A 15,187-nucleotide genomic window follows, 5' to 3' on the forward strand; every position below is an offset into this window, starting at 1 on the left:
ACTTGCTAATCAGAAAGCGAACACTCTTGGGCTCCCCTGTGCTGGCGCTGTGACATCCACAGTGAGGACTGCGGTCTGTGCTGTCTCACCGGCGTCTGCAGCGTCCTCCCTGCCCGGCCTGGTTTGGCCACCCTGACCCGCTCTCTGTGCTCCGCAGGCTGTGTCATCACCATCTCCGGACGCATGACCTTCACCAGCAATAAGTCCATGGAGATTGAGGTCTTGGTCGACGCTGACCCCGTGGTGAACAACTTGGTGAAGCGCTACCGGGCCGCCAGTGCCTTCTTCACCTACGTGTCCCTGAGCCCAGAGGGCAAGTCTCTGCCTGTGCCTCAGCTCGTGGTGAGTGACCCCTCTGGCCCGGGTGTCCTTGGGAGTGACTGACCCCATGCTGGGCCAGCCTGCTGGGCACTCGCCGGGCTTCCAGGAGAAACCGAGTCACAAGAGTCTGTTCTGGGCTGAGGGGCCAGCAGCCTTGGCTGAGGTGCAGGTCACATGTGAGAGCCCATCCCTGGGGGCGCGGGGGAGGAACTGGGCAGACAGTGTGAGAGGTGGTGCCCCTTACAAGCTCCTTGCCGAGGGATGAGCATGCTGCCCTGGGGGTCCTGGTGCTATGTACGATTGCTGGAGCGGGGTAGGGGGAGAGGACCCTCCCAGGGTCCTCTCAAGGAGCCCCTGGCCTGAGTCCTACACAATGGGGCCAAACCAGACCCCGCACCTCGAGGCTGAGCCTCATGACCTTTCCCAGACTGGGCGCAGGCGGGCAGCTACCACCATGAGCAGACCCTGGGTATCCAGGCACAGATCCTGGAGAGCCTCAGTCCCCAGCAGGGTTCCCTTGGAACTGTCCTGGGTTCCACAACCCAAGAGACTGCTGTTGGGGATGCTGGGGGTGAGGGTCACGAGCATTTTCTTAATTTGGAAAAGAGAAGGTTGGATTCACTGAGCATGTAAGGATTTCCCTCCCTCTTCCCACCCGCCTCAGCGCCGCCCCCCAACCCCCCGTTTCAGCTCTTGTTACCTGCAGATCCCCAGCACTCAAGGCCACAATCACAGGAGTCTTTTTTTTTTTTCATTTATTTATATTAGTTGGAGGCTAATTACTTTACAATATTGTAGTGGTTTTTGCCATACATTGATATGAATCAGCCATGGATTTACATGTGTTCCCCATCCTGAACCCCCCTCCCACCTCACCAGAGTCTTCTAAGGCTCCCCCTCCCTCACGCCCAGCCCTGCCTGGTCCTGGGACACTACCCTGCCCCTGTCTGGATCACTGGCAGCACCTCCTCCTGGTCCCCCCCTCCTTTACACACTCATCCACGTATACACGCACGCGCGTGCACACACACACACACTGTTCTCCAGCACAGGGGTGATTTGTTCTCAGCAGTGCAGATCTCGTCACTTCCCTGCTGAAACTTCAGGATTCTGGTTCATTTAGAATAAAACGCATGATCCTAAGGCTCATGCCTTGAGGGTCTGTGCACCCCACCCCTGCCACCCACTCCACCCCAGCCTGCTCCTGCCTCACCTGGAGCCCTGCTGCTCCCACAGAGGTTCCAGGCCACCTGCAGGGGTCAGTCCTGACCCCCCAGGGTGAGCCCAGTGTCACTTCCTTGGAGGTGCCTCACTGACCCCCATACAGCATCCCCATCATGGTCTGGCCTTGTCCCCGCCTTGCCCTGCTCCAAAGCACCAGCCCCCCGAGTTGGTGATGCTGGTCACTTGCCGACTGTCCCACCCCCACTTGTCTGAGCCTCACGAAGACTAGAACACGTGTGCTCCCTAGGGGTCACTGGGTCTGCAAGTCTCAGTACGTGGGGGGTGCTCCCTGGAAAGTGTGTGAATCCTGCTGTGTGCAAGGCCTGAAGCAAGAGACAGGCAATGTGGGTGCTCAGAGGAGCAGGGTGTGTGCTGGGCTGGCGGCTTCCACCTGAGGGCTGTGAAGTGGTGCCCGGGGGCTGAACAGGAGCCCCCAGGAAAGCCAGCGGGTAAGGGCCACGTTGGGAGGTCCCAGAAGCTCAAATGCCAGCAACTTGGCACGAGCTAGCCTTGAGAGAGCCCAGGAGTTAGGGAGCAGAGGCGGCCGGGATTGAGGGTTGGGGGGGGCGAGTGGTGAGGAAGCCTGGCTGGGAGGCACTCGGTAATTGTGTATTGAACGAATGAGGAAGGAATGAAGGACCAAATGAAGGAATGAATGATGCGTCCAGATTTCCCTTGAGGCTAATGAGAGCTTTATAACCTCACACATTCCTTAGTGATGCCTATCCAGTAAGTGCCCTGCTTGGAGCTCTGAGTCCTCTGCCTGCTTCTCTCAGCCAAGCTCAGTCCGGCCCTGGGGGCCAGGCTTCCCTGTGCGTTACCCTCTTACACTGGTGAGGACCCCCTCAGTCCAGCAAGGCTGAGTCACTTGTAGATGTTCACGCAGCTGGCCCATGGGAGCCTGGGTGTGGAGAAGGCCTCTCTGCTCAGGCTGCTCCTGGTTGGTCTTGAGTCAGGCCCTGGGTCTGCCACCAGGGGGCCAGGAGGAAGCTGGAATCCCCCGCTGAGGTTGGGCTGGGCTGTGCAGAGCACAGAAGCCTGGGCAGGGGTGGGGGTGTGTTAGGGTCTCCAGCGCCTGGCGCTTTTGTGGAAGTGGCTGGCAAGCGACTCGGGCCCCCTGCGAGTCTGAGCCCTGCTTCCAGAAGCGCCTCCCAGGGCTGCCACCGCCCCCGCCGCGTCTGTGCCCCACGCAGATCTCCACCTCCTGGAGAAGAGCGTGTACTGAGAGCCTCTGTCACAGTAAACATATGGCACTGAAGCTCACTTCCTCATGGGACTGCATGAGGTCCTGCGTGCTTCTTCTCTGGCTGAGGATGGCCGTCTGGCCTGCGTGGGGGGGGGACACTTCTTGGTGGCATCTGAGTCCCACCTCTCAGAGATGCTAATGTGCCCCCCCCCCGACCCCGCTCCTCCTCTCTGGGGCCTCACAGGCCCACGGGGCAGCACCTTGGTTTGGCGGGGGAGCCATCCGGCCTCGTGAAGGCCCCTAACATGGCCAGAGGAGCCCTGGCTGCCCACCAGGCCCTCTCCTGTCCCTCCCCGTCCCCCACGGCCCCTCCTGGGGCTCTGGTGAAGCAGGTTGGGGGGTGGGGGAGGCTGCAGAGAGGAGGGCTGGTGAACCTGGCCTTGAAGGGTGGGGGCTCTGCCGTATTGAAGGAAGGAAGGGGTGGCCAGGGAGGGTGCCGTCCTCGGGTGGGGTCTGGACTGACACCGCCCCTCATACAGCCCCGGCCTTGCTGCCTGGTGACCAGGCCTATGGGAGGCGGGGGTAGGGGTCCTCAGCCACAGCACCCCCCACCTCTCATCAGTCGTGGTGGGTTCCCTGGGAAAGCCTCGCCTCCCCCAACCTCCCCCCAGCATTCCTGATGGACTTTCCTGAGCCCAAGGACGGGGTGCTCACCTCACCTGCATGCCACCCTGATGGCACAGTGGGATGGCTGCCACCCCACCTGGCCCCTTGTTTGATTATCTGTGTCCCCTTGACCTCTACCCACAGACCTGACCTTCAGCCTTGACCCTCTCGGCCCAAGTGCAGGCCCACCCTTGTTCTCTCCAGACCCTTGTCCTGTCTCTGTCCATGTTGCCACAGGGCCCCTTGGGGACACCTGTCAGCCTGGCTGCCCCTAGCATCTCCGTCCTATTTACTGGATTCTCACCATACACAAGTGAGGCCTTGACTTCCGTCCTCCCTCCTCCCTCGCCTCCAGGCTCCAGCAGGGCGGCCCCATCCAAGGATGCTCTCCATCTTTAATCTCACTGGCCTCTCCCTGGCTTTGGCATGACTCAACTGTGAGGGACTCTGCAGTGTTCAGACAGCTACCCCATGGCCAGCTCACCTGGGCTCTGAGAGAGCCTGCCTGCACCCTGCCCTTGGTTGGGGGTGGGCCCAGGCCCCAGGCCGCCTCTGTTTCCTCCCCAGGGTCTCAGCAGGCATCTCAAGCATAATATTCCCAGCCTCCTCCCCCCAGAACCCTGCTCCTCGCGGTGTGTTCGGCCTGGCTCCTCTCCCCTCTCAGCTCCAAGCCACATACCCGCCCTGTTCCTGCTGCCACCTCCCTGACTGCACTGTGTCCAAGCAAACGCTAGAACAGAATCATGTTCGCTGCCTCTCCCACCTCGATGGTTCAGCAGCTCCTTGGTGCCCTGGGCACGGACTGGTCCAGCCAAGTCGGCCGCCATTGTTCCCATGCTTCCTCCTTCCGTCACGGCCAAACCTCAGGGCCCCACTCAGGGCCCGTCACCATACAGGTTCACCCAATTGAAGCCCAAACCTCAGGGCCTTTGCACTGGCTGTTCCTCTGCCAGGACAGTTCCCTCCAGTCATCACGATATCAGCTCCTGCCATGGTTTCCCAGATAATTTCCTCCTTCGATGACCTTCTTTCCCCTCTCTGGATAAAGCTTTATTACTCCTCCTCCCATCACCCCGTGACTCCTGTTGCCTGGAAACAGCCTGGAGTTGGTAGAAGGGGGAGCTCAAAAGGAGCCAGCAACTGAGAGGGCTGGGGATGGGGCTGGTCACAGGAGAGGAGGGGCAGCGACCACGTGTGGCCCCCCTGAGCTGTTGGAGGGCAGGCCTGGCCCAGGACCTCCCTTGCGGCCCTTTCCTCTGCTGTTGGCTGAAGGAGGAGGGCCTGCAGGGCCCCCACATGGCCCTGAGACCAAGGCTGTCTGAGGATACCCACCATCTGCATTCTGAAAAGGCTCCTTCCGTGGTAGATGCAGGTGGCAAAATCCGGCTGTTGGTGGTTATGTGGCGTGCCTGCCCAGGGGCTGCTTTAGGCTCAATTGAAGGCACTATGGGGCTCCTTCCGCCCTGCCTGTACCCCAGAACTCAGCCAGCTGGGAAGACCAGTGCCAGCAGCAGTCTGGGAAGAGTGGCTCCCCCGGGGTCCAGTCTCCATGGAGAGCTGCTTGTGATCATGGAGCCCTTTGTGGAGGAGCCCCTGGCCTTCCTGGGCTGGGTCCGTCTCTGTACCTGGGGGGCTGCCTGCTCCCTTTGCAGAATCCCAGGAACCTGGGATGGGGCTGGGCATGAGAGAGGAAGTCACCTGCTTGATGAAGGGAATGGGACGGGGACTGAATTCCCAGGTTTTCGGGGCCAGTGCTGGTGATGGCCGCTTCTTGCTGGCTGGCTGCATGTAGACGCAGGCTATCCTTGCTAATTAAAGATGGTCTTTGATTCTTCACTGAGGTGTCCTGGGGCCACCGATGTGGATAAAAATAGCCTCTAGTGGGGGAGGGTGGGCAGAGTCCCCAGCCTCCAGCCTGGCCTCTGCAGCGCTCACTGGGGAACCACCAACACCGCGTCGTCTGTCTCTGAGCCCACGTGTGGCACGTGGGGGCTCAGCCCTCCCCACCCCCATTGTCAGCACTTCTCCTCCTGTCTATTTTTAGCTCCCGTCCCCAGGGCCTGGCTGACACGGAAGGCAGCGTGGCTGTGGGAGTTTGTCTTGATGAATATTTTATGCTGGGAGGGCCTGCTGCACCTCGCCAGCAGATGCCGGCACTTCCAGGCCGATTGTTAAAGGCGAGTGTGGCCTGTGGAGCCAGCCAGCTCCCTCTGAAGGCCTCCCTGCGGCCGTGCCCTCTGACCTCGAGGGTCGGGGTGAAGGGCAGAGTTGGACGGGTGGCTCCCTGGGACCCGCTTCCACACTGGTCCCAGCACCTCCCAGGGGTGACTTTTCAACCTGGGAGTGGGAGGACTTTAGTCCCCCCAAACGTGAGAACTAGTGGACCCTGTGTTAAAGCGGGGGCAAGGCTGGTTTCCGTTCTCTGGTTCAGACGTGGGTGCTGCAGACCCCAAGGTCCTGGGAGACCCGCGTCGGGGGAGGTCTCCTCTCGCCGAGGGAGCCACCTGGACCCTATGCCAGGGCAGTCACATGATGCCAGTTTTGGACATGGGCATTCACAACTGCTTTGTGGGTCATTTGGAAAAGGATCATTTGTTTTCCCTGGTGAGCTGAGAAACATGGCCACGTCACATTGGGGTCACGGAGCAGGGTCTTTTCAAAGCTGGTTTGCTTGGCTTCCAGAAAACCCAAACCTCAGAGCAACCTGCGGTGCAGGGGTCTTGGCCGCTGCTTGTAGACTGTCCCCTCCTGGTCCACCAGGAACTGCTGACAGGTGGAAGACAGGGCCTGGACCCGGGGGCCTCTGTTGCCAGCACTGAAATGACAAATCAGGATGAAAACAGGAGGCAGGGAGGAAATTGAGGAGGCCACTGGCCTTCCCTCTTTCTTGGAGTGGCGGGCTCATAGCTGGCGGGGCTCCACCAAGAAGCGGTGAAATGTGAGCTCTGTACTTTCTCAGCTGTAGGTGCTTCCTCCTTCCATCACGGCCAAACCTCAGGGCCCCATCCAGGGCCAGTCACCATACAGGTTTCCTGAGGACCGGCTCTCAAGACCTGGGTGCCCGTGCGGCCGTTCCCTATTCCAGGATGGGACTGGTGTTGGGGTGTGCTCTGGGCCCACAGCGGGAACTGAGCACTGAATTCACACAGTGCCGACCCACCTCCTCACTAGGTGTTGGGGTGGGTTATCCACACCCACCCAGACCACGGTGCTAGCGATGAGACGTGACTTTGACGTGAAGTTGACATGGAGCAGACATTGAACCCCTTGGCCAAGGTGGCCCCTTCCTGGGTGCTCAGAAATACAAGGACGAAAAGACCCTGGAACCCCCCAGGGGTAGGAAGGGTGCAGAAGGGCCTCCCCACTCACTGGTAGGTGTGCACAGAATCAGAGAATAGCATGCCAGCCCTGCCTGCAGGAGTGGAGATGCTTCATCAGGGGCGTTGTCCATGCCCAGGTGTACTGGACACCCCACTCATGCCTCCTGTCACCAGCACAGGCCCCTATCGAGCCCCTCAGTGGTCCTAGCCTTCTGGAGCTGCTCCAGGTGGAGGATGCCTGAATATGTCCTCTGAGCAGAATCCTCAGTTCTGAATCATCGTTCAGTCACTCAGTCGTGTCCGACTCTCTGCGACCCCATGGACTGCAGCATGCCAGGCTTCCCTGTCCTTCACCATCTCCCAGAGTTTGCTCAAACTCGTCCATTGAGTCGGTTCTGATCTTTAACACACAGTCACGTCAGTTTGGAATTCAGACTTTCTTGCTTTGATCTTCATTGGTTTGCTTGTTCATTCACTCAGCAGATGCTTCCGGGACCCCACTGTGTTCCAGGCACCGTGTGGCCTCAGACAGACAGCGGGAAAGATGCTGACACAGTGCACACAGGGCAAAAGCTGGCAGTGAGAGCACCGCTCCTGGCCCAGGCCCAGCCCGTGGGAGGGCTCGGCAAAAGGCAGTGAGGAGGGGTTGGCGTGTCAGCACACCCAGGCTGGGGGCCGGCATGGCGAGCAGGTCCCGAGCCCCCCTCCGTGGGGGTGCACCCTCCTGCCTCCTTCCTGGCAGCACCTGTATTCCCTGCCTCTCCTGGCTACCTGTTAACCCTTCTGCAGGAGAACTTCATGGTCGTACAGGAGAGCAGTTATTTGAGGAGCACAGCCAGTGTTGTAGAGTGAGGGGAACCCCCAGTGAGGGTGTTTACAACTCTCCACATTGGCTGTGTCATTGGAGGCTGTGATGCTGTGTGCTCGGGGCTGCGGTGCTGAGCCTGGCACAATAGCTGCACAGTCCAGCCTGCGGCCCCTAGGAACTAGATACCAGACTGCAGACTGTGGCTTCCTGGTGCCCAGCCCATCCCCGCCCCGGGTCAGGGTCTGTGGGCCCAGCTGGGGGACACAGCCGCCTGTGGGCAGTTCGCCAGTGCCCCTGGCCACACCTTGCCGAGTGGCCCCAGTCATCAGACGACACCTTAATTGCCTGGTGATTGTCCCAAGATCCCTCTCGTCTCCTGTTATGAAGGCTGGAGAGGCTGTGCTGCATGGCTTCCTAATTAAGAAGGTCTGCGTCCCTCAGGCTCACAGGAAGTTGTTCTATTACCACTGGAAACCCTCTTCGCACCAGACATTCATTAATTACAAAAAGGACAAGCTCTTGATTTTACTGAGGGTGGAGCTTAGTCACTCACCCTCTCTGCCAAGTTTCAAATGTGTGTTCTTGAAGCACAGAGAATGCAAAATGGAAAACATTTGGTTTGCACTGTTAGGCTCTGAAAGCCACAGGCTCTCCCACCAGTGGAAAGGAGCCCGGGAGACAGTGCTGGCGGGAGGAGGGAAAGATGAACATCAGAGGCCCAGAGCCAGCAGGCAGGAGCCAGCAGGGCGCCCCCAGCAGAGGGGGGCCCATGCCCCGGGACCCCACCCCCACCCCTGTGTCTCAGTTAACCCCCAGGGCCAACTGCCCTCCTCCCAGGGTGTCAGCTATGTGTTGGCAAACAGGAGTACACTTCGTCTCTGAGGCTGTTCATGATGACAGGAGTTCATGAGTGTGCTGGCGAGCACACACACACAGTGTAACTGCTGTGTGCAGAGTGGCCTGCACTGGCCCCACAGGAGACCCTTCACCACGTCACCTCCTGGAGACTCCTGGTTCGCAGCTGGCCCCGGGAGCATCCTGAAGGCCGCCTGGCCACATGGCAGGTCCCTGTGACCCCATGGTCCTTGGCACCCCTCCGAGGAGGGGAGAGGCCCAGGTGCAGGTACCAGACCTGGTCAATTCCAATGTCTGTCCGGCGCCGAGAGAAGCGTCCAGAGCCTTTGGTGCACACTGTCTCTTCCACCAGGCAGGTAAACAGGGGTCACCGCACCCTGAGCTGCCAGTGGGCTCCTTTGCTGTCACCTGTGCTTTTTCAAATGCACAGGAAGCCCTCACCCCCAGGCTGGGGGACGGGCGGCCTGCGGGGATTGGTAGTTCCTGCCAACAGCTTTAGGCACTTGAGAGGAAGTATGGTTCCCACGGAGGAACTTTGTCCTCCTCCCTGTCACCTCCAACCCCCCATTAAAAACAGCAACAGCCAACAACTTATGTATTTATTTACTTTGCCGGATGGAGGGAGACGGCTGCGAGGAGGCAGCAGCAGCTGGGCTGTGGGTGGGGCCGCGTGCAGGGAGCCATCTGTCTAGTTCTGCCAGCTCCGCGCCCAGCAGGGAAGTGGTGGCCCCTCTTAGTCACTTGGCTGGGAGAGCTGTTTATCCGAGCTCACAGCCCTGGGGAGGCTGAGCGTCCAGCAGCAGGCAGTAGGACCCTGCCTCCACTGAGAGCAGAGTTGCTCACCCCTGACTCTGTTCTGCCCCCACACCCCTCTCCCCAGCCCTGAGGTGTCTTTATAACACCCCCCAGGGCAGGTGGGCAGGAAAGGGCCATCAGCATGTGGGGTGGCAGCACTGAATCCACAGAGCCCAGAGCTCCCCACACAGGCTGCCATCCCCGGAGACAAGGTGAGGGGTGAGCCCTCGCCAGCTCCTTGTTTCCGGGCCGAACAGGGTTTGGCCGTGCTCTGCAGCCGGCCCGCTGCCCGCACATCCATCATCAGGCGGCAGGAGGTCTGTCTGAGGGCAGATCCTGGCTGATGAATTGGCTGCGGAATATTGACGTCAGGGACTTGCTCGGAACAGCAACCTTGGGGCCTGGTGCCGGGCTGTGGCTCCTCCCCGCTCCCTGCCGGGCGGACACCAGAATTGCCCAGGTCTTATACCTGCACCTGGCCTTCTCTCCTCCTGGGGTCGTGCGCTGAGAAGCGTCCAGAACCTTCAGTGCACACGTCTAGAGACTTCTGGAGTGGGGTAGTGGCAGTCGTTTGGGGGAACCTGATGGAGGGCTGGAGGGCCAGGCTCGTCACAGCCGCACATCAGGGCCACATGAGCCCCCCTCGCCCTTGAGGGTGCGTTGGGACCTGGTGGGAAGGGAAGGTGCAGCGTCCGTCTCTTGGCCTCCTCCGGGAGGCGCCTGGTGCCAGGGCTGGAAGGGGAATCTGCCCCTGCCCCTGACCTGTCCTCTTCTGGCTGCAGAAGGCTGTAGAGGCTGGGGCCCTGCGGACTCAGGTGGGCTCCAGATTCATTCTGGATGTTCACCAGGGTGATGCTGGAGGGCCACCGTGTGCCCTGCTGCCCACCAGCAGCCCCACCCCTGAGAGCCTGTCAGCACAAGCTGGCCTAGGGGATGGCAGCAGCTCAGACTGTGGCTGCCTCCTACAGGCTGTTGCTTGGGCAGGTCACTCAGCCTCTGCCCCACATCCTCATAGGAGGGGGGCGTGATAACCCTGGACGCCTCCTGGGTGGTTACACAGACTCTCACGAGCTGGGGGGTGCCTGCATGCCTTCCTAGGAACCCTCATTACACCTGGCCCTTGAGACCGTCTTACTCTGCTCCACTTGGCCTTTGATCCAGGCCACTGTCACTTTCCTAGTGCAGCACCGCCCACCTCTTTGCTGGTGTGTGGTCAGCCATTCAGTCAGCTCCCAAGGCAGGCCCATGGAGGGTGCTCGGTGTGTTCATGGGAGCGTGTGCATCCAGCCCTGATTTAGTTCCGTGAACATCACCTCTGCCCTGTTGCCTCCCTCGGGTTCCCGGATTTGGGTGGGGGCCCGCCACGCTGAACCTTCCCTTTGACTTTCTGTAAACTAGGATGGCACTCACACCTCTGCAGTGGTTTTGAAATATGTGCTGTGTGGTCACCCGTGTAAATGTACAATCCAGTGGGTTTTCATGTATCATGGATGGGAGCCACAGGTCAACCATGCCAGGCAAATCCCATACAGAGGTGGGAGAGGATAAAGTCCCTACTGTCTTAGCCTGGTGGCCTTGACCTTGCATTCTTGGCCACTTTGTCTGTGCCTGCAATGACGGAGACCTGAGTTTGATCCCTGGGTCAGGAAAATCCTTAGGAGGAGGGCATGGCAACCCACTCCAATATTCTTGCCTGGAGAATCCCTCGGACAGAGGAGCCTGGCAGGCTACAGTCCACAGAGTCACAAAGAGTCAGACATGACTTTCACTTTCATTTAGAACAGGGATGGACATGGAGAGGGACCAGGATCCTTCTACCTACAGTGCTCCATGGGCAAGCTGCCTTGCATCGCCCGACATGTGTTAGGAAAGGGTCCTAGTCCCCGGACCCACTGCAGACACATAGAATCTGCACTTACAAGATCCTCAGTGACTTGTACATGCACATTTGAGAAGCTCCGATCTTGCACCTTTTACCTGCATGTACGTGGGAGCCTTGGGTTGGGCTCAGCAGGATGTGGCCTTGTTTTCATGGGGTGCCTTCAGCAGGGGCTGGAGTACTTGGAGCCCCAAGGATGTCTTGTGTCCCCGCCCCGCCCCCCCCCCCCCCCCCCGACTTAGAATTTCCTGCTAAAATGGAGATAGAACATTCTATTTTCCTGGGCTGTTTTAGGTCAAATTGCATAGCGTCAAGTTTCATTTTTGAAAAAGTCAGCCAGAGATGAAACCAGAGCCGGCCTTCAATAAAGTATCTTGGAAAAGTCAGCGTTTTCCACGTGTGCCCCGAGAGTCTTCAGTCGGGGACCAGAACCACTCTAAGAAGCACAGCCTAGTGCTTCGGATGCCCGGATTTCTGTTGGCTCCAAGCCGTGAGGTTCTGATAGTTCACACCTGGTGACATTTAGCGAACCATTTCTGAGAAGGCTGAAAGGGAGGGCGTGTTGGGTATAACCCGACATTCCGTCCTCTGGCTGATTGTTCTCTCTTTTGTCAATATACCATTTGCTGTAAAACCCTTGGGCCTAAAAATAGCTGCTGGGGCTTGGTGTCATTGTAGCTGAAGGGCGCCTGCCCCGTTTCTTTGGCTTTCAGACACCCTCAGAGTGTCGCAAGGCAGTGTTGTCCAGAGGAATTAGCAGAGCTCTTTAAGCCTGAATCCCTGACCTCTGGGCGGTGAGAAAGAACTCTGCGGTGGGACAGATGGGGCCTTGGAAGTGACCAGTGGTGCTGCTGCCGTGACCTCTGGGGCCACAGCACTTAGTGACCGGGTCAGGCCAACCTCAAGAGTGAAACGGGGTCCATTCACTGTCATACTGGTCAGCAGGCATGAGCGAGGATGGTCCTGGGCGATACATGGCCTTTGGCCAAGTCTCTGGTCACTTGAGGACCCGGCTTCTTAGGCTGTACAGAGAAGAGGTGAGGTGGACACTAGGTGCCACCTCCTAGGCCTCTGTGCTGGCCAGGGGTGACTGCCCACAAAGCAGTCACTCGCTCCTGGTAAAGTGGCCTTCTCAAGGTCACACAGTCAGCACGGTGTTTGTCCCCACTTCCCTTTGGGGCAGAGACCAAGAGTAGCTGGCATTCCCTGGGAGTGCAAACACAGGGTCCTCCTTTGGCCCCTCTTCCGAGTTCATTATCAACTGCATTTTCAGCTAAAGTTCATTCTCATGAAGGTCCTGGGCTCAGCATCCCACCTGCTGTGGAAAGTAATGTGGGGTCTCTGCCCCATGGGCTGCAGGAAGATGGGGCCTGGCCTGGCTTCTCTGCCCTCCGGGAGTGGTGCCCACGTTCCCTGGTTCTCTAACCTGCCTGCTCCTCTGTGTGTCCACAGCCCGAGACCGAGGACGAGAAGAAGCGCTTCGAGGAAGGCAAAGGGCGGTACTTGCAGATGAAGGCGAAGCGGCAGGGCCAGGCGGAGACTCAGGCCTAGACGCCCCTCCAGCCTGGAACAGACCCCAGCGCCGCATCATTAGAAGTTACCCCCCGGCCAAAAACCCAGTTCACGTTGACAACTGGGGTTGTGTGAAGTGTTCGTCTCGCAGTGTTAACCTCTCCCGAAAACCTCTACACCAAAGCTTTATTTATATCACTCCAGTGTAAACGCTACACAGTATTGTCCCAATGCCCGCGCAGTCCCTGGAGACCCTGGGGTGACCTGGGCACACACGTACCGTATGTAGAGTTCAGCTTCACTAATAAAGCTACTGTTTGGCTGGACCTTGGTCTGGGTGGTCGTTTGTCTTGGGGGGTTGCACTCTCCCTGGGTGTGGGATCTGGGGGTCACCCAGGGGCCTAGTGGGCTCCTCTACCTTCCTGGGGGCCACCCTCCTGCCCCCCACTCCTCTGGGTGCCTGGACCTGGACCTGCCCTAGCGCCCACTTGTGTTTGCCTGATGACCTGCTGGTCAGAGAGATCACCCCTCCCTCCCTTCCCACCCCCCACCCTAGCCCAGGGGCCTTGGTTCCAGGCTCTGAGGCCCCATCCAGTGCCTTCCCATTGATGGGGGCTGGGGCAGTTGTGAGGACAAAGTTTCGGCAGAAAGAGCCAAACTTAGGGACTTCTCTGGTGGTTCAGTGGTTAAGATGCTCCCAAATGCAGAGGGCTGGGGTTCAATCCCTGGTCAGGGAACTAGATCTCACATGCTGCAATGAAGATTGAAGATCCCTTGTGTTGCAACTAAGACCCAGTACAGACAAATAAATTAAATATTTAAAAAAAGAAAGAGCCAAACTCAATCAAACCGACCACAGCTGCCCTGCCCTGGGCCTGGCCTCTCCTCACCAGAGGCAGCTCGAACACCTCAGAGCAAGAGGCAGGGGTTCTACCGGAGGGGGGCCTCCCCAGCTAGTGCCAGGGCCTCTGTGCCTGAGGAGGAGCCCCCAGCCTTCTCACTTGGGCAAGTGGGGTTACTGGGAAGGCTTGTGGCATGGGGGTCTGAGGGGCAGTGTGTCAGCCTGTGTGCATGCATGCACTTGTATCGGTATCCCTGTCTCTGCAAACGTGTGTGCACGTGTGAGGGAGGAGGCTGCATATGTGTGCGCCGCACGTATCTGGTCCAGCAGCCTCAGGGCAGGTAAGCAGCTGAGGCCGCTGCAGGGTCCAGTTCCCCACCCACCCACCCACCCACCGCTGAGAAAGTCCCCTCCAACAGCACTCCTGGTCATTACTGCCTGTGAGAATGTTCCTGACCCAGGCTCATCCCTGAAACCTGGAGATGAGACTGGTCGTCAATGGCGCATCCTCACATGGGGCTCCCTTGGGCCCAGGAGAGAGAATGCGGCTCCAGATGTGCAGAAACACCCGCCAAGACCTTTGGAATCCGTCTCGGCCCCAGTCCCGGCTGACGGGTTTGTTTCCTGCCTGGGAGCATCGGGAGGGAACACCCGCAAGAGGCCACAGCAACCCAGCCCCTGGAGGCTGCCTCAGACTCCCCAGCTCCATACCCCACCTCCCATGCCAGCTTCCTGGGTGCCCGAGGCAGGGAGGGAGGAGGCGGCGGCCTGCCTGGCAGGGCAAGCAAAACCATCCTGTGCAGGCCGGCCAAACCTTGCCCTGAGAAGCCATAGTCAGTCATGCCAGGCGCTGAGTACCCCGGTCCTGGGGTTCCCCAAGGCAGCCCTGGGAAGCTCATCTCCCACGTGCCCCCAGAGCCAGCTGGGGCAGGGGTACCAGTCCAGGTGGCCGTGGTGAGCTGTGGAGGTGCGCTTGGGGCCACAGGCGTGGGGCATGCTGCCCTCTGCCAGCTGGGCAGCAGTCGGGCCCCAGGCTCTGGATGGTCTTAGAAATGCCACACTTGACTACCGGCTACCCTGTGTCAGCCTCCCACTGCTGCTGGTCTGTTTACCACCAGGACCACATGGGCAGGGAGCTGGCCTGTCCATGGAGAGCTCACAGGGGCCCTGATCACCACACTCAGGGTGCACATGACCCAGGACTCGCACTCACCAACCCCGTTTCATTGTGGAACCGTGCTATTCAGACAGCTTCAATGTGTCTGACAAGACTGACCCTAAGGCTCCCTCTGGGTCCCCTAAAAGCTGCTCCTAACTCGCCAGCTGTCTCCAGGTGTGGAGCCGGTGTAGGTAGGCACAGGAGCCAGGCTATTGGGTGGTGCAGCCAGCACTCACTGCATTTGGTTGACTCTGGTCCTGGGCAGATGCCTACCTTCCTCTGGGCACAGGGCTTCCCGCTCATGGATGCCTCCCAGATGTGTGGCAGGACAATGCTGTGATGCCCGGGAGTGACTCTGGAGGGCTCTTGTCCAGGATGCATGTGGTCACTGGCTTCCTAGAAGAGGCAGGCAGCATCCTCTGGCTGGAAGGGAGGCTAGGATGCCAGGATGCCAGCGGCCACTCTCTCTTGTGACTTGGGTCTCCAGAGACCCCCATCAATGCGACTATTGGGTTTCTCCACCTAGCCTAGTGGTGACAGCCTCTGTCCCAGCTAGCTAAGTGGAGGGTGAGCTCCCAATGGAGGGAGAAGAGAGGGCCAGGGACTCCGACTCGCCCTCCC

The 15,187-nt window shown here is 59.3% G+C and overlaps 1 protein-coding gene across 5 annotated transcripts in view; it reads left to right on the forward strand.

Annotated features, from left to right (window-relative positions):
* Positions 1-12,886, forward strand: part of ACOT7 (acyl-CoA thioesterase 7) — a 100,067-nt gene extending 87,181 nt beyond the window's left edge. For all 5 annotated transcript variants that reach the window (XM_065936848.1, XM_065936846.1, XM_065936850.1 and 2 more), the window contains exons 8-9: positions 158-342; positions 12,507-12,886. In XM_065936848.1, coding sequence (XP_065792920.1) covers positions 158-342; positions 12,507-12,605 — 284 coding nt within the window. In that variant the 3' untranslated portion in view covers positions 12,606-12,886. The remainder of the gene's footprint in view (positions 1-157; positions 343-12,506) is intronic.
* The last annotated feature ends 2,301 nt before the right edge of the window (positions 12,887-15,187 follow it).

Source organism: Muntiacus reevesi, chromosome 5, assembly GCF_963930625.1.
Source record: "Muntiacus reevesi chromosome 5, mMunRee1.1, whole genome shotgun sequence".
Taxonomy (NCBI): domain Eukaryota; kingdom Metazoa; phylum Chordata; class Mammalia; order Artiodactyla; family Cervidae; genus Muntiacus; species Muntiacus reevesi.